Source organism: Dipodomys spectabilis, unplaced genomic scaffold, assembly GCF_019054845.1.
Source record: "Dipodomys spectabilis isolate Male_0828 unplaced genomic scaffold, ASM1905484v1 ptg000059l, whole genome shotgun sequence".
NCBI lineage: Eukaryota > Metazoa > Chordata > Mammalia > Rodentia > Heteromyidae > Dipodomys > Dipodomys spectabilis.
In genome coordinates, this window is record NW_024870736.1 from 1,122,618 (window position 1) to 1,144,646 (window position 22,029).

Consider the following 22,029-nt stretch of genomic DNA (forward strand, 5'->3'; position numbering starts at 1 on the left):
TGAGCATAATTTCCCATTAAGAATGGTTTTTACATTCTGAACTTCATAGAGCATGGCATCAAGCAGGAACCACGTAAGCATCTATTTCCCACAATCACAACGCATCATTCCACATAAAGCACCTTGCAAAAGTTGCACACAACAAGAGTCCACCAGAAGGGTCCTGGGAGATAAAATTGTGGTTGAGAAAATTACCACAGGTCTATAACCTCTCTACCAGTCGGACAAAGAGGGGAAACAAAAAAATGTCTAAACCACTTCCAAGCCCCCAAGCGAACCAACTTTGGGAGCTCATACAGGACGTCAACATGCCTCTGCTTTTACTCCCCCTGGCACAGCTCATGGAAGAAAATGGCCAATTCCTACGTTAACCAGTGCCCGGGCTTCACAAATCCCCGCCCTTAATCTTAGCAAGCACCGCCCCCAACGCCCTGGAAATTGCGTCATTACGCCACGCATCCCGCCCCCGGATGTAGAGTTTTATATCCGGATTGTAAGCGCGGACGCAGATTCCAGTTTTCCCTACGCGCTTTGCACATGCGCTGCGGGTTTTTCCTTCTTCCACTTCCACTGTATTTCCCTGTCCAGGGAGCCGCCGCCACCGCCGCGGAGGAGTCGGGAAGTTCAAGATGGCCGCTGCAGAGACTCAGGCGTTGCGAGAGCAGCCAGAGTAAGTAGTACCTGTCATTGGGCCGGAGGCCGGGGCCCTGGGGACGCTCGAGAGGGAGAGGCGGCGAAGACCCGCACCGACGGGCGGGAAAGTTCAGGCCTAACGGCCAGAGCCAAACTTTGCGTTTCCCCCGGGCGTTAGTTCCACCGTGGGGCGGGAGGCGTGGAGCGTCGGAGGGCGGCCTGAGGAACCGGAGTAGCCCAGAGGCCGCGGCTGCTGTCGGGGCGAAGGCGGCCGTGGCCTGCCGCGCGTCGTTGCCCCGGGAGGCGGAGTCGCGAGCGGCCTCTACAGGTCTGGTGCGCGTGGCGCCTTCCCTCGCTCGGGTCGCGCCCTCCCGCCCCTCCCTCGGGACGCCGCACAGCGCCGCACCGGCTGGCATCGCTCTTGGAGACCAGAGGGGCCGTGGCCGTGACGGAGAGAGCCCCACTTTTCTGTCTCAAACAGTCCTCCTCATTGTCCCGCTTGCCACGGGTTGCAGCCTTAGGACCCTCGAGTCGGAAGAGGTCTCTTTAGACTGTCCCTGAAGTAGTTACCTATAGCCAGCGAGCTCCCCCCCCCCCCCCCCCGCCCCCACCCCCATGCAAACTTGCAGCGAAAAAGGTAGAGCCCTTCATTTTGAGTTCTGGCATTTTCTTTTTCATTTTTATTTTTTTATTTTAGCCAGCCCTTCTTCGGGAGGGCGAGTGGAAAAAGTAGTCAAAATTACTAGTTACTTCCAAACCAAACCACCATGAGGCCGAGCGAGCACTTATCTCTGTAAGCAGAGACTTATTGCTTAACCAAAAAGCAGTATTTCGTTTTACATGTTTTGCGAGGTACACTTAAACAAGGAAATGGTATTTAAAACAGTCTTACTCCAGCGACCTTTTTTTCTTTTGCACCATCTGATTTCTTTCCAGCCATCTTAGGAAAAGATAGTCCCTAGCTACTGTGACAGATTAGGAGGAATCTTGAACATGAAGAGTCTGACGTTTCATTGGGGTACATAAGTTCTGTACTCTTCAGTTATTTGTTTGACGCAGCTAGACAGAGTTACACAGTTCGTTTTTCCCCCCCAAGTTATTAATAAGGACATTTGAAAGTTGCATTATTATTTTCACAATCTGACTTTGCAGAAACACAAATTCCAAAGTTTTAACTATGCTTGTTTTATTGGCTCTCAGAAAATTCACTGTGTGGCAGTATTTATGCCAATCTAGAACAAATATTATTTGGTCTTAATTTCTAGTAGTATGAAAAGTTACTTTAATACTAATAAGTACCCATTTGTATGATTTTTATGGACAAATTATATTCATTTTGAAGAGTGAGTCAGCTGCATTTCATTTACATATTCCAATATACTATATTTAATTATAAATAAGTATTTATGGGAGCCTTTATCCTGCGGCTCTCACTTAGTCTTTAATTTCCCCCTCCTCCCTTCACTGGTCTAATTGCCCTGTTTTCACTAATTTGAAGATAGTTAACAAAGACACTAACAGTTTGATACGAAAACATACTTTGTGTGCTGACAAAAGTGTTTGTCCAAATAGTGTCTAAATCATTCTTTAGAGGATGAGTAGTTTGTATGGAATCTAGTCAGATGTTATATAGAAAAAGGTTTATAAGCTCCCCAAAGGCTTTTTAATGTAGTGGCTTTTACATTTATTTTTGTTCCTTCCATTCAGTTTTTTTAAACTTATTTGCAAATACCCAAGACCAGGTGCCGTGCAAATCCTTTGGCAAATATTAAACTCAGTGCTTGTAACAACCTTTTGCCGATACTGTTATCTTTCATAGTTTTACAAATAATGACAACCAAAGCACAGAAAAATTAAGTAGTTTGCTAAAGGTCACACTCAGTGATAAATTCTTTAAACCTCAGTCAGTCTGGATCGAAAGCTCTACACCTATGGTAGTGTCTGGCCTTCTACTACATTGTTGTAGTCCTTTTTCTATTACCTTTAAAGCTTGAAATCATTTTTCTATATACCTCCTCTCCCTGCTGTTCTTTTTCTTTTCTTTTTGTTGTGCTACTGGGGGTGGAATCCAGGGCCTTACACATGTTAAGCATAAATTACCACAAAGCTACACCTCCTTGTTTTTGTGTTTGAGACAAGGTTTCATTTTGTGGGCCCAGTCTGGCCTTGAGCTTGGGACCCTCCTGCCTTAGACTCTCACAGGTTAGGAGTGTAAAGGTCAAAGATTCTTTTTTGATGTGATAGTACTAAAAAAAAAAAATTGCCTAGCTTAAAAACTTAAAATTTGAGCATTCATGCTCAAATTTAACGATTTCTGTGTCTTCAAAGAACAGATTGTGTGCTTGCTAAATAAATTCATTAAGACTCTTCATTGAAGTTGAATGTAATGTCCTATAAGAAAGAGTAAGCTAAAATAATACTAGTGATTGGTAATTTATCACTTTTATTAATTTAGAGGTGTTCCAGACTTTTCCATTGTGTCAGATACCCCATACCTTTGTTTAGTTGGTAAAAATTAGCAAAACAAATACCATTAAACACTCCTATATTATCTGTACTTCCAAATCAGCTTTGCTTCCAAATGATTCTTTTCAAAGGATGTTACCCAGTACCTAATAATTTATTTAACAATCTCAACTTATTCCTAAACTCTTAGAAAAAGTTAGGGGTAATGAATCTAATTTAGTTATCTTTTGTTTTTTAAAAACTCTATAAATAGTTGTATAGAATGGTTTTAACTTGTCAATTTATGAATATAATGCAACTTTATCAATGTCACCTCTTTCATAATGCTCCTATCTGTGCCAACTTCACCCATATCCTCAAGTCATTCAGTTCCGTTTTCATATATACATTTTGAATATTATGTGTTTGTCCACCATTCCTCTTGTGTGTGTCTGTGCCTGTGCTAGAACCCAGGGCCTGGCTTATGCTAGGCATGCTCTCTGAGCTATACCCCAAACCAGACTGCAATTTTTTTTTCTTTCCTGTTTAGTATTTGGTGGACATTCACCTTTTTTTTTCTTTTTTAATTTTATTGTCAAGGTGATGTAAAGAGGCATTACAAGTTACATAAGTTAGTGAGTACATTTCTTCTCTGACTTTTTACTCCCTCCTTCATTTTTCTCCCACTTTCCCTCCCTCCCAACCCCACCAGTTGTACTTATCATTTCCAACATAATGTCTTGTGAATATTGCTGTTGCATTTGGTGCCCCTTTGTCCTTTGTCTGACCATTTAGTTGTTCCCTTCTCTGCCTTAATTCAGATAAATGTATATACAGTATATACAGTACCCAGGGTACCAAAATCAAATACAGTGATAACAGGGGATAAACCATAGGGGGGGAAATACAAAAGAAAAAAATCACATAGTACATTAAAAACAACAGCAACAACAAAAACCTCTTGTGTCCATGTCTTGGAATTCATTTCACTTAGCATCATCTTGATGTGGTCATATATACATAATTATTGAGCTATTCTGCTCATCAGCTAGCATTATCCTAGATATACACTAATTATTACAAATGAGGGAAACCATGGGACCTATGGCAGACTGCAGTTTTTGTTCCATGTAAAATTTGTTTTGAGAGATCAACCAAAGAGTATGTCGGTACTGGGACAATCAGGGCCTCAAAGTCTCATTGGCCTATCTTGTTAACAGCTGTCCCTCTACCGTCTTGGCCATTCATCTACCTAGACTTTGGCCAGCTAATTGGAGATGGAGTCTCATCTACACAGGCTAGTTTCAAACCTAGATCCTCCAGGTCTCAGTCTCCTGAATAGCTAGGATTAGAGATGTGAGCCATGGTGATGTAGATCTTGATATCCAAAAGCTCTAGCAGCTTGAGCTCTTCTTATATCTTTGTGGACAAGATTTTTTAAGAATTTGAAGTGAACTGTAAACTATCTGTAAAAATCATTAGAAATGATAAGGGTTCCAAAGCAGGTTTTTTCTTTGGGAAGTAGTTATTTTCAATTTATTTCAAGCTGGTGGTTCAGTCCTGTAATCCTTAGCTACACAGGAGGCTGAGATTTCAGGATCACAGTTTGAACCCAATCCAGGCAGGTAAGTCTGTGATGTGAGACTCTTATTTCCAAGTAAGCAACAACAATATCAGCAAAAAAGAGGGAGGAGAAGAAAAGAAAGAAAGGAAGGAAAGAGGGAGGAAGGGAGGGAAAACAGAAGTGGGGCTGTTGCCCAAGTGGTAGAGCTCTAGTCTTGAGCACAATAGTTCAGGGACAGCATCCAGGCCCTGAATTCAAGCCCTAGGACAGGCACCAAAAAACAAAATGTTTCCTGTATTGTACAATAAACAAGTATACTCTTACGTGTGCACTCTGTAAGGTACTAGATAGAACTGAACAAAAGCATAATCTTCTTACCCTTCTGGAACAATAGTAGTAAAAACCAACTTTGGCCTAGTGAGTACTGCTTTTAAGTTATTTTGTACTGTTATTTTATACATTATTTATCTCAATACGTAACTTACTGAAATAACTTACTGCTATGAGTTAGATAAATTTCCTGGCCCTAGGGATAAAATGGTGACCTAAATAGATAATTCTTATTTTTATAGTACTCCGCTTATGATAAAGACAAATAAGAATTATGTTAAATGGATGGTGATTACCTTAACAGTTAAGCTTGGGACTGCATTACCGTTAATTTTTGGTCAAGTAAACTTGACTGAGGAAACATTTGAGGAAAGAACCTGAGTGAGACTAAAGGGACAAGCAGTAAAGAGTACATGTGTGGGTGGAAGCACTGAAGGAGGAAGAGCAAGTATAAACACTGGGTCCTGAGGTGGGAGGCTACTTGTCCAAGGTAGACATTGTGGCAGAGCAAGGTGAGTGTGGATGGACAGTACAGCACCAGCTAAAGAATTTTTAGCTTTTACTCCGAAAAAGATAAGAAATAAGCAAATTTCATGAGCAGCAGTGACATAATCTCAAATGTATAATCCGATGTAGAACTTTTTACTGATTGGGAATAAAATACTAGGTTGGTGTGTGTTAAGTCTTAGGCAAGCTTCTTTGAACTCAAACTCTTACCTGTCACGTGCACTTAATGTGAACTCATCCAATTGTTACCACAAACCTATAATTTATCTGCACTGTTATTTCCTTAGTTTTTATAGTTGAAGAAAATGAGGCATAAACTAGCATTTTGAACCAGGTAATTTGTCTCCAAAATCCAAAAAACATTCTCAGTAAGCACACTGTCAGCTCCACAGAGGTTTTGTGAATAAATATATTTACCCAGTAATCTGTACAATAATAATAGCTTACTTTGAGGGGAGAAGGTGGTCACTAAGTTCATGCTTCAGCACTGTTTTTAAGCATTTAACATCTGGTAGCTGTGTAAGCCCTCACCTTTTCAGGTAGATACTGTTATTTTCTCCTCTAACATGAAATATACCTGTGGATCCAGAAATCACACACTTGTCAAAGCCTCACAAGTAAGGATCAGAAACAAGATTTCTAATCCAGGCAGTATGGCTCTAGAGGCTGCCTTTCTACTCTTATTTTTCCTTTATCTTAAAGGCAGTTGGAGGTAGTTAATTTCTAGCTTAATTATTAGAATTTTGTGCTTTGACAACTCATACATCTAAAAATTATTCTCAATCTATAGAAAGGTGGTTGAAATATAGTATATAATATATATATATATAGAATATATACTCTATATAATATTTATGAAGTATAAATATATATTCTTTTGAGGAAAAAAGTATAATCTGGAGAATACTAGATTTATCCTATGGCTTTTCCTACTCTATAAGTTAGCCTAGACTAAAGCCTTTCAGACTAAAGCCACTCACCAGAGGTTACAGCTTCCTCTGCAAATCTCCTTTTCCTTTCCCATACGCCACTTAACTCAGGAATGGAGGTTGGCAGAATCAGACCTCTGTTTGGTGACATGCAGTGACTGTATTTTCTATTTCCCACTTTTTTAGTCCCTTCCCCCATCATGATATATCTTATATATGGAGGGTCAGATTCTAATACCCCAAGTCTTGCCATAATCCCCAGAAATGGCAGATACATTATAGACAACCCAAACAACACTCCAACCTTGCAGTTTTTAACTCTAATGAACATTTAATTGTACTCCAGGCACTTACTCCAAGAGACATAAATACTATGTTTTGTCATCTCCTAGAATTGGTCCACTTGAGATCTTCTGTTCATGTCTTCCATATATGATATCCTAGCCCCAGTGATCTGTTTGAAATTTTCACATTCTATTTCCTCCCAAATTCCTGCTTATCCCCCCAAACACGTGTACATATATATATATATGTATATATGTATATATATATGTAATTTAAAAATATATATACACACACATGTCTGCCCTGGTATACAAAAAATCCTCCTTGACCATTCTCAATATGAGTTTATCCTTCATTGTTTCCATAGTGCCCTGTTCCTCTCTGTTGTACTTTAATCTTTTGTTTCTATGGTATGGTTTTCTTTTTTAATGCCTAGAGATTAATGAATAGGCTCATGAATGTGTGTGTGTGTGTTGCTAAACTATGATGTTTGGTATGATTGGTGTATTAAGTACATTTTCCACTTAGAACATTTTCAAATTACAATGGGCTTCTGGGACATAACCCCATTTCAAGAAGCTTCTGTAATGCTATTAAAGTGGTATTTCACTTGAAATTATTGACCACTACAGCATTGATAAATTGAGAATCTTTAAATTAGAATAACTCAGACATTTAACCATATACTTCCCGTAAGTTTTTATTACATGGTATCTGTTAATATGACCATTTTTGAAAACCAGTTTCTCATTTAAAATTAAGAGAGGTTAATTTGCAGAACAAATACTGGGCTGAACGATGTGAAATTACTGGTATTAGACTTCATTTGACCTATATATACGGTGTCCTCTGTGGATCAACTTAGTGTTACATAATTGCTTAGTGATAGCTAGCCAGCTACTAGCCAGCTACTGACTGACTCCCAGTTAGTTCTCTATGAAATTGTTTTTGTTTGCTTGTTTTTTGGTTTTGGGGGTTTTTGGTTTTTTGGTTTTTTGGTTTTTTTTTTTAACTAGTCCTGGCTTGAACACAGGGCCTGGGCACTGTCCCTGAGCTTCCTTTGGCTCAGCCACAGTGACACTCTTAGCTTTTTCTGTGTATGTGGTACTGAGGAATCAAACCCAGGGCTTCATGCATGTGAGGCAAGCATTCTACCACTAAGCCACATTCCAGCCCTCTATGCTGTTTTAATGCTTCAGAGTTTATCTATATTCTCTACTTAATCACTGTCAGCTACCAGGGACATTTATTGCTTTGTTTGAGGTATAGCTTATTATTAGGCCTAGAGACTTACTTTGAGGAGGAGCAATTAGGTTAGGTAAGATACACTCAAAATAAGTAACACCTTGGGGCTGAGAAGGTGGCTTAGTGGTAGAGTGCTTGCCTCGCATGCCTGAGGTCCTGGGTTCGATTCCTCAGCACCACATATGCAGAAAAAGCTGGAAGTGGCACTGTGGTTCAAGTGGTAGAGCATAACCTTAAGCTGAAGAGCTAAGGGACAGTGCTAAGGCCCAGAGTTCAGGCCCCACGACCGACTAAAAAAAGAAAAGTAACATCTTAAATTTGTTAGTTTAAACTTGACAAGTTTTCTTAATTGCAGTGTATATCAGGATGTTTTGTGGGAAAAGAAAATAAGTTCTTAATGTTTAAATATGTGTGAGAAATTTTAAAACTCAAGGTACTAAGTGGCCATTATAACTAAATCATTGTTTATGGGATTTTCCTGTTCCAGGCTTGGATTTTAATTTTTTAAATGTTCGTCTATTAAGTATTCCCTCTTAATACTTATGGTTTGTGAGTTAAGCTGTTACAAACAAAAACTATGTATTACTCAGTTGTTGCTATGTACCTTCTTTATACTAAATTATCTGAAGCTCATAAAACTTTTTATGACTAGCTTACTGAATGCTGATAAATATTGTGATTTTAAGATGTGTTTTCATACATTTATAGGATAGAAGATGCTGATAATTCTGAAAAGAGTATAAATGAAGAAAATGGAGAAGTATCAGAAGACCAGTCTCAAAATAAACACAGTCGTCACAAAAAAAAGAAACATAAACACAGAAGTAAACATAAGAAACATAAACATTCCTCAGAAGAAGACAAAGATAAAAAACATAAACATAAACATAAACATAAGAAGCACAAAAGAAAAGAAGTTATTGATGCTTCTGACAAAGAAGGTATGTCTCCAGCAAAAAGAACTAAACTTGATGATTTAGCTTTGCTAGAAGACTTGGAAAAACAGAGAGCCTTGATTAAAGCTGAACTTGATAATGAATTAATGGAGGGAAAGGTCCAATCTGGGATGGGGCTTATTTTACAAGGTTATGAGTCTGGCTCTGAAGAAGAAGGGGAGATTCACGAAAAGGCAAGAAATGGAAATAGATCTAGTACTAAATCTTCAAGTACAAAGGGGAAACTTGAACTTATGGACAATAAAAATAGTACAAAAAAACGAAGTAAAAGCAGATCCAAAGAACGGACTAGACATAGGTCTGATAAAAAGAAAAGTAAGGCAGGTATTGAAATAATTAAAGAGAAAACAACTAGAAGCAAGTCAAAGGAGAGGAAAAAGTCCAAAAGCCCATCCAAAAGAAGTAAATCACAAGACCAAGCCAGAAAATCAAAGTCCCCTACCCTTCGGCGTCGATCTCAAGAAAAAATTGGAAAGGCTAGATCTCCTACTGATGAGAAAATTAAAATTGAAGATAAAAGTAAGATGAAAGATAGAAAAAAATCCCCAATTGTCAATGAAAGTAGAAGTCGTGATCGAGGTAAAAAGTCCAGATCCCCAGTTGACTTCAGCAGTAAATCCAAAGATAGAAGGTCAAGGTCCAAAGAGAGGAAATCGAAAAGATCTGAAACTGATAAAGAAAAAAAGCCAATAAAATCTCCTTCTAAGGATGCTTCCTCTGGAAAAGAAAACAGGTCACCCAGTAGAAGACCTGGTCGTAGTCCTAAAAGAAGAAGTTTGTCTCCAAAACAACGGGATAAATCAAGAAGAAGTAGATCTCCACTTCTAAATGATAGAAGATCTAAGCAGAGCAAATCACCATCTCGAACTCTGTCTCCTGGTAGAAGAGCCAAGAGCCGATCCTTGGATAGAAAGCGAAGAGAACCAGAGAGAAGACGACTTTCTTCTCCAAGGTATTTTGCCTTTATAACGTTAACACCTTTTTATTATCATATTAAAAGGAGAAGGGAAAGTAGAACTTAAGAGCAGTTAAAAATAAGATAACAATGAGTTTTGTAATCTACAATATATTAACCCTTAAACTTTTGTTGTTGTTGTTGTTTGGTCTTTTTGGGGCTTGAACTCTGGGCCTGGGCACTGTCCCTCAGCTCTTGAAGCACCACTTCGCACATTTTCTGTTTTATGTGGTGCTGAGGAATTGAACCTAGGGCCTCATGTATGTGAAGCAAGCACTGTACCACTGAGCCACCTTCCCAGCCCTACCCTTAAACTTTGGCAATGAGTATTTTATGGGTGTTTACAAATGTTGAGCTTGATGACTGATCAATTTCTTTTTTTCAATTTGTTGATAATTTAGTATCTAATTTGCCAACCACTTCTTTAAACCCAAGTGATTTAATTGATAAATCCTCATAGGATTATCTCAACTCATCAGGTGTACAGATTCAGCGTTCTATGATTTACTTAACAAATTTTAGAGAATTGATTAGACCACTCCAAAGTACTTTGAGATCTTCTCTATATTTGGTAATTACAGTTTGAAATGGTCGCTTTGCTTATTAAAAGAATGTTATCTTGTAAAGATAAATTTGTTTACTGTATTCATGTTAATATTTTCAGTATTCTGCTATAGATATAAATGATTTTAAAGTTTATACCATTACAAAAATGTTGTTTTTAGAATGTTCTTAAGATACTGTGTGTGGGGGGGGAGGGAGGACGGGGACGGGGACGGGTTTCTGGGGCGTGAACTCAGAACCTCTAGCACTTACTTGGCTTTCCTGATCTACCACTTTAGCTATACCTCCACTCCTGGCTTTTTGCTGGTAATTGAAGATAGTCTCTCACATTTATCTGTCTAGAATGGCTTTGAACCACAATACTTAGATCTTAGCCTCCTGAGTAGGTAGGATTGCAAGCAGGAGCCAGCACTTGGCTTAAGATATACTTTTTTCCTGTATTCTTCACTTCTAGGTATTATGAAATATCTTCCTTTTTTCTTCTGCTGTCTGCACTGAAGCATTTGTTAGTTTTTCTGATTATTTTATGTGAATTGCTTCTTTTTTTTGGGGGGGTCCAGTCGTGGAGCCTGAACTCTTGGCCTGGGCACTGTCCCTCAGCTCTTCTGCTCAAGGCTCTACCACTTGAGCCACAGTGCCACTTCTGGCTTTTTTTTCTTTTTGCTTATGTGGTGCTGAGGAATCGAACCCAGGGCCTCATGCATGAAAGGCAAGCGCTCTACCACTGAGCCACCTTTCCAGCCCCGCTTTTTATTTTTTAACTTATTCTGGTAGCCTTTTAATTTGCTTTCAGTTAAGAGAAAATAATGACTTGTTTATTTGTTTATTTCGCTGCTAGTCTTGGGGCTGGCACTCAGCCTGGACCCTGTCTCTGAGCTTTTTTACTGAAGGCTAGTTAGTACTCTACCACCTGAACCATAGTTCCATTTCTGGGTTTTTGGTGTTTATTTGGAGATAAGAGTCTCAGAGACTTTCCTGCCCAATTTGAAGCCCAGGCTGGCTTCAAACCATGATTCTCAGATCTCAGCATCAGAGTAGCTAAGATTACAGGCATGAGCTACTGCTGGCAGCCTGGCTAATAAAGTTATTATTTTAAGACCAGACCTGAGTTTTGAAACAAATTAATTTAAAATTTAGTGATAGAATTTCCTAGTTAAAGAACAATCCAAATAATGCCAAAACCTATGAGTTATTTGCCTCATCCATCTACAACCATTCCTAAAGTTAGTTCTGTTAGCCCAATTTCTGCACACATACAGTTATGTGAATATAAATATTCCTACAAATGAAATCATAGCAAGTTGTATGCTTTTTCATGAAATGTTTCAGTGACATCACATGAATTTTTTTTATTTTTGTCTGAAACTGGTACTCAAATTTGGTACATGTTGCTTTTGCTCATTGGTTAGTGCTCTATTACTTGAGCCTTGAACCAAGCCTTCAATCTCTATATATAAATTCTTTTTTTTTCTTTCTTTTTTGTCATAAGGCTTGAACTCTGGGCTTGGGCACCGTCCCTCAGCTCCTCAGCTTAAGGCTTGAGCTACAGCTTCCAGTTTTCTGGTGGTTTATTGGAGAATAGAGTCTCACAGATTCTTGCCTGGGCGGGCTTTGAACCTTGATCCTCAGATCTCAGCCTCCTGAGTAGCTAGTATTACAGGCGTGAGCGCCTAGCATCTGGCTTAAATTCTTTTATTATTAACAGCAGTAGCATTATTTGACAGTGTAGCTGTGTTGTGTTGTTGTTGAAACTGATGAAAATGGATTTTTTTATTTTACTTTGTACAAAGAAGTCCACTGATTCTGTGTAAAGTTTGTCTGTGGAGTAGATTGATAAAATAAATTTGCAGTCTCCTGTATTCCCATATGTCCTTCCAGAAAAGTTACACCACCTGTGCTTAATTAGCATATAATACCATCTTGTCATTCTCTTAAAATTAAAATAATTTTGGGCTGGGCTCAAGTAGTATTTGCCTAGCAAGAACAAAGCTGAGAATTCAAAACTCACTACCACAAAAAGAAACAATATTTTCATCTGAATTTTTTCTATACTTTTATTTCATTTATTTTACAATTTTTAGCCAGTGTTTGAATAGACTTCTTCTATAAGCAGAATATGGATTAAAAAAGAATTTTCTCAAGTGACCCTCAGTGTTTACCATAAAGAAGTACAGATCTGAATCAAGTCTACTTGTTAACTTTGGCTGAAGAGAGAAAGTTTGAGGTGTTTTTTTTTTTTGGGGGGGGGGGTAGTTCTAGATAGCATGTCCAAGCATGTCATGTTGTATTTTTACCAAGTGGAGAATTGTTCTTGTGATGTGATGATATTACATTGTGATGGCAAACCTTATGTATAACTTATCCTCACGAGATTAAATGGGGTTTTTGTTGTTGTTTGATGGTACTAGGATTTGAAGTCAGAGTATTGACATTTGCTAGCAGGCTTTCTACCACTGAAGCCACACTTCTAGTACAGCATTTTGCTGATTATTTGGTAGATGGAATCTTAGAGGTTTTTTTTCTGCTCAGGCTAGAAGAAATTAAGTTTTATAGAAAGGCCTATGATGATCACATTTTTTGTGGTTAAATAAGAATGAATTCACTGGGTGGTACTTATGAGAAGATTGTTGAAAAGTTGATTTTAAGTGAAGGAGGCTGAAATAACTCCCTTAGTTCTGAGGTTAATTGTAAGGCTGTCATTCAGTTGACATTAAAAATAAAATGCCATGGTTTCCATCATTTGCAATAGCTAGTATATGTCTAGGACAAGAGGAAAAGATGAGATAAAATACCATCATTTCCCTTATTTGCAGTAATATTAGTATGTGTCTAGGACAAGCAGAAAAGGTGAGATAAGATGATGTTAAGTGAAATGAACCCCAATATAGGGACACAAGTGGTTTTTTTCTTCCTTGCTATTGTTTCTAACAGATTTATAAGGTAACGTGATTTTTTTGGTACTTTGTATGTCCCTCCCCCACAATATAACCCGTTTTCACTGTATTTGATGTTGGTATAATTTTGGGAGGGGAAGGGAAAAAACAAATTGTTTAGGGATACAGATTGGTCCGTTGCAACAATGAGATGTACAAGACACTAGGTCGAAAAATAAACTTTACAATTTAGATGTGGGGGAGGGGGGAATTGGTAGCTGAGGAGGTCGGAGGGAAGGGATGGTAGGGGAAAAACAAAGGAGGAGGCAACAATGCTGGATACGAAATGTACTCATTTACCTTGCTCATGTAACTGCAACCGCTGTGTACAGTATTTTCACAATAAAAACTTAATTAAAAAATAAAATGTTTAATTACAGAAATGACAAGATGCAAAAAGAAACTGAAATTGAGCTTATCTGAAATTTGAATCAGTAGTCCAACTTTAATATTAATAGCTTTTAGTTATTCTATTAACACCAAAATCTCATTGTCATCATCTGAATTTAAATTGGACACAAATTAAATTGACCAGTATTTACTGTCATGAGATCAGTGTTGTCTTTTCTAGATATCCTTTGGTTTGAATTTCTTTTAACTTTGATTTGCTCCCCTTAAGAACACGACCTCGAGATGATATACTGAGTAGACGTGAAAGATCAAAAGATGCCAGCCCCATCAATAGGTGGTCTCCATCCCGAAGAAGAACAAGTAGATCGCCCATTAGAAGGAGGTCCCGTTCTCCACTAAGACGTAGCAGGTCTCCAAGAAGAAGAAGCAGGTCTCCCCGGAGGAGGTAAAAATGTTAAATTTTTGATTTACTAATGTTTTTGAGCCTTTAATTAGCTCAGTTGGTAGATTTTCCTGTACATCATTTTTCTCTCAAAAATTTGGCTGTGATCCAGTTTCCTTCTTCCAACAAATGGTATTTTAATGCCAGTTTTTCTTCAGTATAGTTTTCCTTCAGATTTACATAATTATTAATTAATAAAACCTCAAGTTAATCTGGACAATAGTAGAGTTTGAACTAAGGGCCTGGTACTTCCTACCACTTGTACCATACCCCCAGGTAAAATCTCAAATTATTCTTTTAAAAACAGGACTTTTTACCTCTTTTAACACAGAGGTAAACACTAAATGAGCTAGGCTTTATTTATTTATTTTTAATTAGCAAAATCATAAATAAGTAGCCCAGTTTCTTTTCTATTTCTCAAGAACAACTGGCAAAAACCTATTCACTGTTAGAAAACTAGTTAACCTGAGGCCATGTACTTATAAGATTAATTGAAAAGATTGTTTTTAAAGCAGGTAATAATTTTTTTAATCCATATATACATTAACCAGAACCACTCTTTCAATATTTTCCATTGAATATAGTTTGAAAAGACAACAACCAAAGACTTGTATTTTAGCTATCTTTCCATATTTCTGAGGATTTTTTTCAGTAGCTTCCTAGAATTGAAAACACGTGGTCTGAAAGTACTGTGGTAGTTTTGGGGTTTTTTTTTTAACACATTTATTTTCTTCTGCTTAATGTGAATGAATTTTTGTGTATTCCAAGGGTGCATAATCATTGGGATCAGATGTTCTTTATTAATCAAATGCTGGAGGGAAGAAAAAGAACACCTTCCTTTGATTGCTCCTGGTCCTCTACTCCACACTGATCTGTCACTGTTAATTGTTTTTCTAGGTTCCAGTATTGGTCTTTGAGGGTCCTATTCTGACTCCTGAACATTTTAAAAAGACTTTCCTTTCTTTCATTCCTGTGTTCTAAAATTTCACCATAATGTGATTAAATGTGTTGATTTTTTTTTTTTTTTCCTCTCACCCTATTTATTTTGCTGGTTCATACATAAGCCTTCTTATACAGCAAGAAGTATAGACTTCTGTTTTCTTTTCTATTTTCTATTTTTGGAGTACCTCCCCCCAGAAAAGACAGTCTCCCTTATTCTACTTGCTTTTATTTTCTCACTCTTATTCCTGTTTATTATTTTATTCTATGTTCAGTTTAGATATTTTCTTTCTACCTTCTTATTCCCTTTTATTTTTCTACCTTCTTATTCTCTTATTTTTCTAAGCACCTTATTGTTTTGAGGAATAGCATGTTTTGTCTCTCAGATAATGTTGAGTTTGTAAACCTTTTTTTATCTTTCTTTTTTAATACTTTGATATTCCCTGGTTCTCTTTGCTGTTTTCCTCAGTCAGCAGGGAGCTTCATTTTTTATTTTTGCTTTTTTGCCAGTCCTAGGGCTTGAACACTTGGCCTGAGCTGCTTTGGCTCAAGGCTAGCTCTCACCACTTGAGCCACAGTGCCACTTCCAGCTTTTTCTGAGTAGTTTTTGGAGGTAAGAGTCTCAGATACTTTCTTGCCCAAGCTGGCTTTGAACCTTGATCCTCAGAACTCAGCCTTCTGAGTAACTAGGATTACAGGTGTGAGCCATCAGCATCCAGCAGGGTGCTTCATTATTATCTGTTTTGATAGCTATGCACTAGGAAAGCGGGATAGAAGCAGTCTTGCATACAGGCAATATAGAATTCTACATTCTGGCTATCATTTGGGGATAAGTAGAGACTAGGATATTAGTTACTGCAGTTTTCTTCTCTTGGGCATTTTCCCAGAACTTTATAATCTCTTGGCGTGTTTGGACATGGCTACTAGTAGAAGTCTAGTCATTCATATTGTAAGAAAGTAAACCTTAAATGCTATTGCACTGTGAAGGGAGTGATGACCATTTTCCATTGAGTCAAGTGTTTTAGAATGTCTTTGCCTCTCACTTTTTCCTTCAGAGAATACAGTGACTAGTTCCTAGGCATGCACTGGTAGAGTGCCTGAGCGCCACCTTCCCTATTCTCTTCTGAGACACACTGTACTGACCAGTTGCCACATGGGGACTTAACCAATCCTGACCCTGACCACCGCGCCCCCCCTCCCCCCTTCCTGAGTTCCAGTTTGGCACAGTGGTTGAGTGTTGTCTGTCCTGTTTAGGACTTAGTCTCTGAGGCCTGGATCAATGTCCCCTTCCCTATGCCAGCGACTTGAGTTTAAACCTTACTACTCCCTCACAAAAGAACAACATTAACTAGACAACAAACAATTGACTCTTAGTGGTTGTATATTTTTACTGGGGAGACCAGAAAGACCTCATATTTACTATATTAATCTACAAATACAGGTTAAACATTTTTCTATGCAACATAGAGCAGGTGTGGTCTTTAGCCCAAACGTATAATCCCAGTACTTAGGAGGCTGAGCAAGGAGGATCACAAGTTTTAAGGCCAGCCTGGGCTACACAGTAAGAACATATAAAAACATATAAAAGGAGGTGGTGGTTGTGATGTTTAGTGGTAGAATACTTGACTAGCAAGTGCAAGGCCCTGGTGGGTCTCTAGAACCAGCAGAGGGGAAAAATACAGAGTATTAACAATAGATTCTTGTTCTAATGGAGCTCACAGTCAAGTTCATATTCATGAGAAACATTTTTTAACTTAAAAGTTGGTAAGAATACTAGCTGTTTCACTTATCTTTAATTAAACTGATGGTTCAGTCTTAATGTTTTGCTATTTTATTTTATTTTTTTATAGTATTGGGGTTTGTACTTAGGACCTTGAGTTTGCTTCTCCACTTGAACTATGCCTCCAATTCTGATGATCTACTGTTTACTTTTTTTTTGTTTTAGTGTCGGTCCTGGGGCTTAAACTCAGGGCCTGTGCATTGTCTCTGATCTTTTATTTGTTTTTCAAGGCTAGCATTCTACCATTTGAGCCACAGCTCCACTTTTAGCCTTTTAAGACTCAAAGATTTTTCTGCCTGGGCTGGCTTCAAACTACAATCCTCAAATCTCAACTTCCCTAAGTAACTAGGTGTTTTTGTTTGTTTGTTTGGCTTTTTGAGGTTGGACTTTACTGTGTAGCATAAAATAGTCTCAAACTCATGATTCTCCACATGAGCCTTCTGGTAGCTAAGATTACAGGTCAGTACCTGTTGAAAGATTTTTTTTTTTTAAGGACTTTCAGGTTTACAGCTTTTGAGTAGAATACAGAGTTCTCATATTCACTGCCTTGCACATGTGCCTTTTTTCCACTTTAATTGGCTTTTTTTTTTAATGTAGGTATCTGTTTTTCTTTGAAACAGGGATAGAGGTCGGAGGAGCAGATCACGCTTGAGAAGGAGATCTCGATCACGGGGTGGTCGTAGACGAAGGAGCAGAAGCAAAGTAAAAGAAGACAAATTTAAAGGAAGTCTTTCAGAAGGAATGAAGGTTGAGCAAGAGTCTTCATCTGATGATAAGTAAGAATAGAGCCTTCCCATAATTTAATTATTCTAGTTTAGAGAAACTGTTTAAATGCAAATTATAAAGTGATTTCCACCTGACTTTGTAAGTGAATCTAAGTGATTTTTATCCTGAGTTTAAAAGTTAATCTTCGGTAACTCTCCAGGAGGTTTATGACAGAGGTAATAGTGGTTTTCTAAATTTAGGGGTGTCCAATTTGGCTTGAGTGAATATTTGGTCATCATTTTCTCATAAACTTTTTATTAACAGAAATATTCTTTAGTGCTACCAGTCTGCATTACTAGTTTACAGGGAACTTTTTCTGTACCAAATTTAAACCTTTTAATTTACATCAAGTGTTGTGTACTTTGAACACAACATTGGATGGTAGTAAGTATGTCTATTGCAACATGAATATGGATAAAGTTTCAGTGACTAATGGAATATTAGAAAAAAATGTTAGATGCAAACAAAACTAGTAGTTCTCAGAAAGTGCCTGTTGCCTTCCTGGAGCCATTTGTGGGCAGCATCTAGTGACAGAAGGTCAGGAATTCAGCATCCTTTGCTAATGTTGAGAAGCCCAGATTAAAGCTTAATGACAAAGAATATTGGGTTATAGAAGGCTGGGCTATATAGTTCCTGGTAGAGTCACAGAATAGATGGCTTGTTGGGTCCCTTATAAAGATTAATGAGGTCTTTGGAGGGGGGGGGGAACAATGACAGGATTTCCCCCCCCCCACACACACACACTGGTCCTGGGGCTTGAACTCAGGGCCTGGGCTCTGTCTCTGATCCTCTTTGTGTTCAAAGCTAGCATTCTGCCACTTGAGTTGCAGTGCCACTTTGGGTTTATTGGAGATAAGTCTTTACAGAGTTTCCTGTTCAGGCTGGCTTTGAACTGTGATCCTCAGATCTCAGCCTCCTGAGTAGCTAGGATTACAGGTCTGAGCCACCAGTGCCTGTTCATTTTTGATAGAGTAGACTGATAGTTTTCATGAGTTTTCAGAGTTTCGTGACCCAGAAAAAATTAACAGTGTACTTATCCCAGTCCTCTCGTTTTGTAGGTGATAAAACAAAAGTGAGAGAGGTAACCTTTTCTTAAGTCACAAGAATACTAGTAGTGACATTTTAGAAGTTTGAGATCTTTTCCCCAATTGTAGTGTCATGAAATAGGCAAGGAGAAAGCTTAAAACAGAGGAAGAATGTGCTATCAGGTTTCTAGCCGAGCTCTCAGAGATACTTCAGTACTGAGTGATAGGGTATAAGACTTTGTTCTAGCTTAATAATGATTACATTTAACCTTAAATTTTAAGATGTGTAAATTTCAGTTTTAGAATCTAAGTATTTGAATTTTTTTAAGCCTTGAAGATTTTGATGTGGAGGAAGAAGATGAGGAAGCTCTGATAGAACAGAGAAGAATACAAAGACAGGCGATTGTTCAGGTATGTGTTATTAGCAAAAAGAATTGTTTAGTCAGTACTCTTCCTAAGTAATCCCTGTTTTAATAAAGGTGTTTTGCTCGTTCAAAGAAGTAACAGTGCAACTGACCAGGCTTTTAGAAAAGGGTTAGATATAAACAACTTGTGAAGTGGGAGTTGGGTGGCTCATACCTGTAATCCTAGCTACTCAGAAAGCTGAGTTTTAAAGATCAAGTTTCAAAGCTAGCCAGGGCAAAAAAAATCTGTGAGAGTCTTAATGCCAGTTAACCAGCAAAAAGTTAGTAGTGGAGGTGTGGCTCAAGGGGTTAAGTACCAGCCTTGAGCAAAAAAGCCAAGAGGGAGCATGAGGCCCTGAGTTCAAGCCCCAGTACCAGTACCATAAAAAGTTTCTTTAGTTGTTTTGTATACCTAGAATTCTGACATAAACTTATTTATTTCATAATAGATGTGAAAATTCAAATAATAAATGTAGAATATACTTATACGCTGAAAATTTGGTTGAATCATCTTTGTCCTTGCTCAGGTCCACAATCCCTTATCTCTAAGCCTTGGCCAAGTGTGCTTCAAAACTCGAGTATTTTGAATTTAGAAAGATAATGTGGTGCATCTGTATACCACTTGGGCCATCTGTAGGGTCTAAAGATGTTTGTATTCCTACCTGAAATTTACTAACAGTCACATGGTGGAGGGGAAAGGATAAGTAGAAAAATAAACATAATCTCACCCACTCAGGTAGGTTTTCTACCTGATTAGTATGCACCAAACATAGGAAAACTTGCAAAATTTTGTGAATTTATGTAAGAGAGTGTGGCTGTCACTCAATCAAGATATTGATACCATGTTTGTTGTTTTACATTGACATTAATTTTGCAAATGTAGCAACTCATACCAAATTAATATGTTCAGATAGCATTTGTTTATGAACATGGTATATTGTTATTACAGAAATATAAGTATCTTGCTGAAGACAGCAATATATCTGTGCCATCTGAACCAAGCAGTCCCCAAAGCAGTACCAGAACACGGTCACCTTCTCCAGATGATATCCTAGAGAGGGTAGCTGCTGATGTCAAAGAGTATGAACGGGAAAATGTCGATACATTTGAAGCTTCAGTGAAAGCCAAGCATAATCTAATGACAGTTGAACAGAATAACGGTGAGTGATGCTTTTTTTACATACCAGTGAGATTTGGGGTTTGGGGGAAGAATGAGAGGAAATAATATTGCTCTGCTGGATACTAAGTGTACCTTAATGTAATAGTAAGTTTAGCCTTTATAAATAGGTTTCTACTAATTCACTTCCTGGATAGTATACTGAACTTCCCACATTTTCATCTCCTTATATTCTTGGTGTAGAGTATTTTATAATAAATTCCAGCCATGACTTCATTTCACCTGCAAATACTTAAATCTCTGACAGATAGTGACATGAATGTTCTGTATTTTCAATGTTTGTTTACAGTTCCTGGGTTTAATTCTAAATCCAAAGAAGGTACACACAATGGATAGAGGATGTCTGTCTATCTCTTAAACTTCACTTCATCCCCAAGAATTCTTATACCTTTTTATTTTTCCCCTCTTTTCATTTACTCAGGAGGATGCTTTGCAGTGTGTCCTATGACATTTTCTTCTGGGTGTCATTATTTTCTTCATCTTTAGTATATCTTGAATAATAGCATTAGAGACAAATAGATTTAATGTTTGTTTGGTAAGAATACTTCATAAGAACTACTGAATTTTTGAATCACATTTGATGTCTGATTACTGTATTTTCATTGACATTGAAGTTGTGTGTTTAGATGTGATGAACTACATTTATCCAGTATAGTTACCCTTTGCCTATTGACTTAATTTTAGCAGTTCTAACTATTATTTTCTTCCATAAAAGAAGTTTCCATTCACTGATTACTCTGGAATATAGTTTGGATATGAAAACAAGCTAAATATGTAAATTATTTTCCATTAATCACCAGTCTTTAGAAGCAAATACAGCTATTTCCCCAAGCTACCACCAGAGATGACTAAACCTTGAGTTTCTGATGAGTTTTTACTGCTTAATATCAGTCTATTTTTGTTATTTTTTATTTTAAAGCTCATCTATTCTCTCTACAATTAGCCTATGGGTGAAGCCCTTTGAAAAATGTTTCCAATGAACATTAAATTAATTCCTTCAGTATTTAAGAGCTTTTTTACTTTCCAGGGCATTTCCAGGGCAGATACCAGGAACTTTCTTGTGTATAAGGTCATATAGTAATTTAGTAATTATTTTAGATGCTTCTTTCTAACCAGTGTAACTGCCACAGATAATGTGTCAGTCATGTTCATTGAGATTTGAATTTTGTACATTTGGTTTTCACAAAGTATTTGTTTACTTGTTTTGTTTTGCCTCTTAAACAAGGAGTGAACTAGGATTTAGTTAAAATTTTGTATATGTAGTAACTTCTTGATTTTCTGTTTCTCTTTTCTCTTGCAATGAAGAATTTAATTCCTAATAACACAGTTACTGACAGGTTATTTTAGTCAGACTGTCCTACACAATGATTTACTACTGACATCAGTAAATAAATGTACTGTCACTGGAAATTTCAGTGGAATTTCTGTCCTTAGAACCCATATTAAGGTATAGGCATGATTCTGTGCTTTAAAATTGTTTGAAATAATTCTCGGTGTGGCTCCACCAACTAACATGATAGGATTCTTCCTTCTTCCCATCCTCCACAATCCCCTTTGAGCCAGAATCTCCTATAGATCAAGCTGGCCTCAAATTGGAGATCCTTCAGCCTCTGCCCCCTATATGTTGGAATTACAAGTATGCACTACCACACATTTAAAAATTAGTAATATATATATATATCTATACTTAAGTTTCTACTACAATAAACATGGTACAAACCTATATTAGTATAATCTTTCTTATTTCTCCCTAGTCATCTGGATATGAGCATGTATTCAAATTGTTGGCTACTCATTAGA

The 22,029-nt window shown here is 37.6% G+C and overlaps 1 protein-coding gene across 9 annotated transcripts in view; it reads left to right on the forward strand.

Annotated features, from left to right (window-relative positions):
• Positions 1 to 341: 341 nt before the first annotated feature.
• Prpf4b (pre-mRNA processing factor 4B) overlaps positions 342 to 22,029 on the forward strand; it is a 36,323-nt gene continuing 14,635 nt past the window's right edge. For 7 of the 9 annotated variants that reach the window (XR_006147566.1, XR_006147567.1, XR_006147564.1 and 4 more), the window contains exons 1-6: positions 353 to 670; positions 8,647 to 9,846; positions 13,966 to 14,142; positions 17,479 to 17,634; positions 18,978 to 19,059; positions 20,002 to 20,212. Coding sequence is in view for 1 of the 9 variants with exons in the window: in XM_042680313.1 (XP_042536247.1) it covers positions 630 to 670; positions 8,647 to 9,846; positions 13,966 to 14,142; positions 17,479 to 17,634; positions 18,978 to 19,059; positions 20,002 to 20,212 (1,867 nt within the window). In the remaining 8 variants the exon portion in view is untranslated. Of the gene's footprint in view, positions 671 to 8,646; positions 9,847 to 13,965; positions 14,143 to 17,478; positions 17,635 to 18,977; positions 19,060 to 20,001; positions 20,213 to 22,029 lie in introns of all 9 variants that reach the window. The other 2 variants (XR_006147568.1, XR_006147562.1) reach the window with 2 other exon arrangements.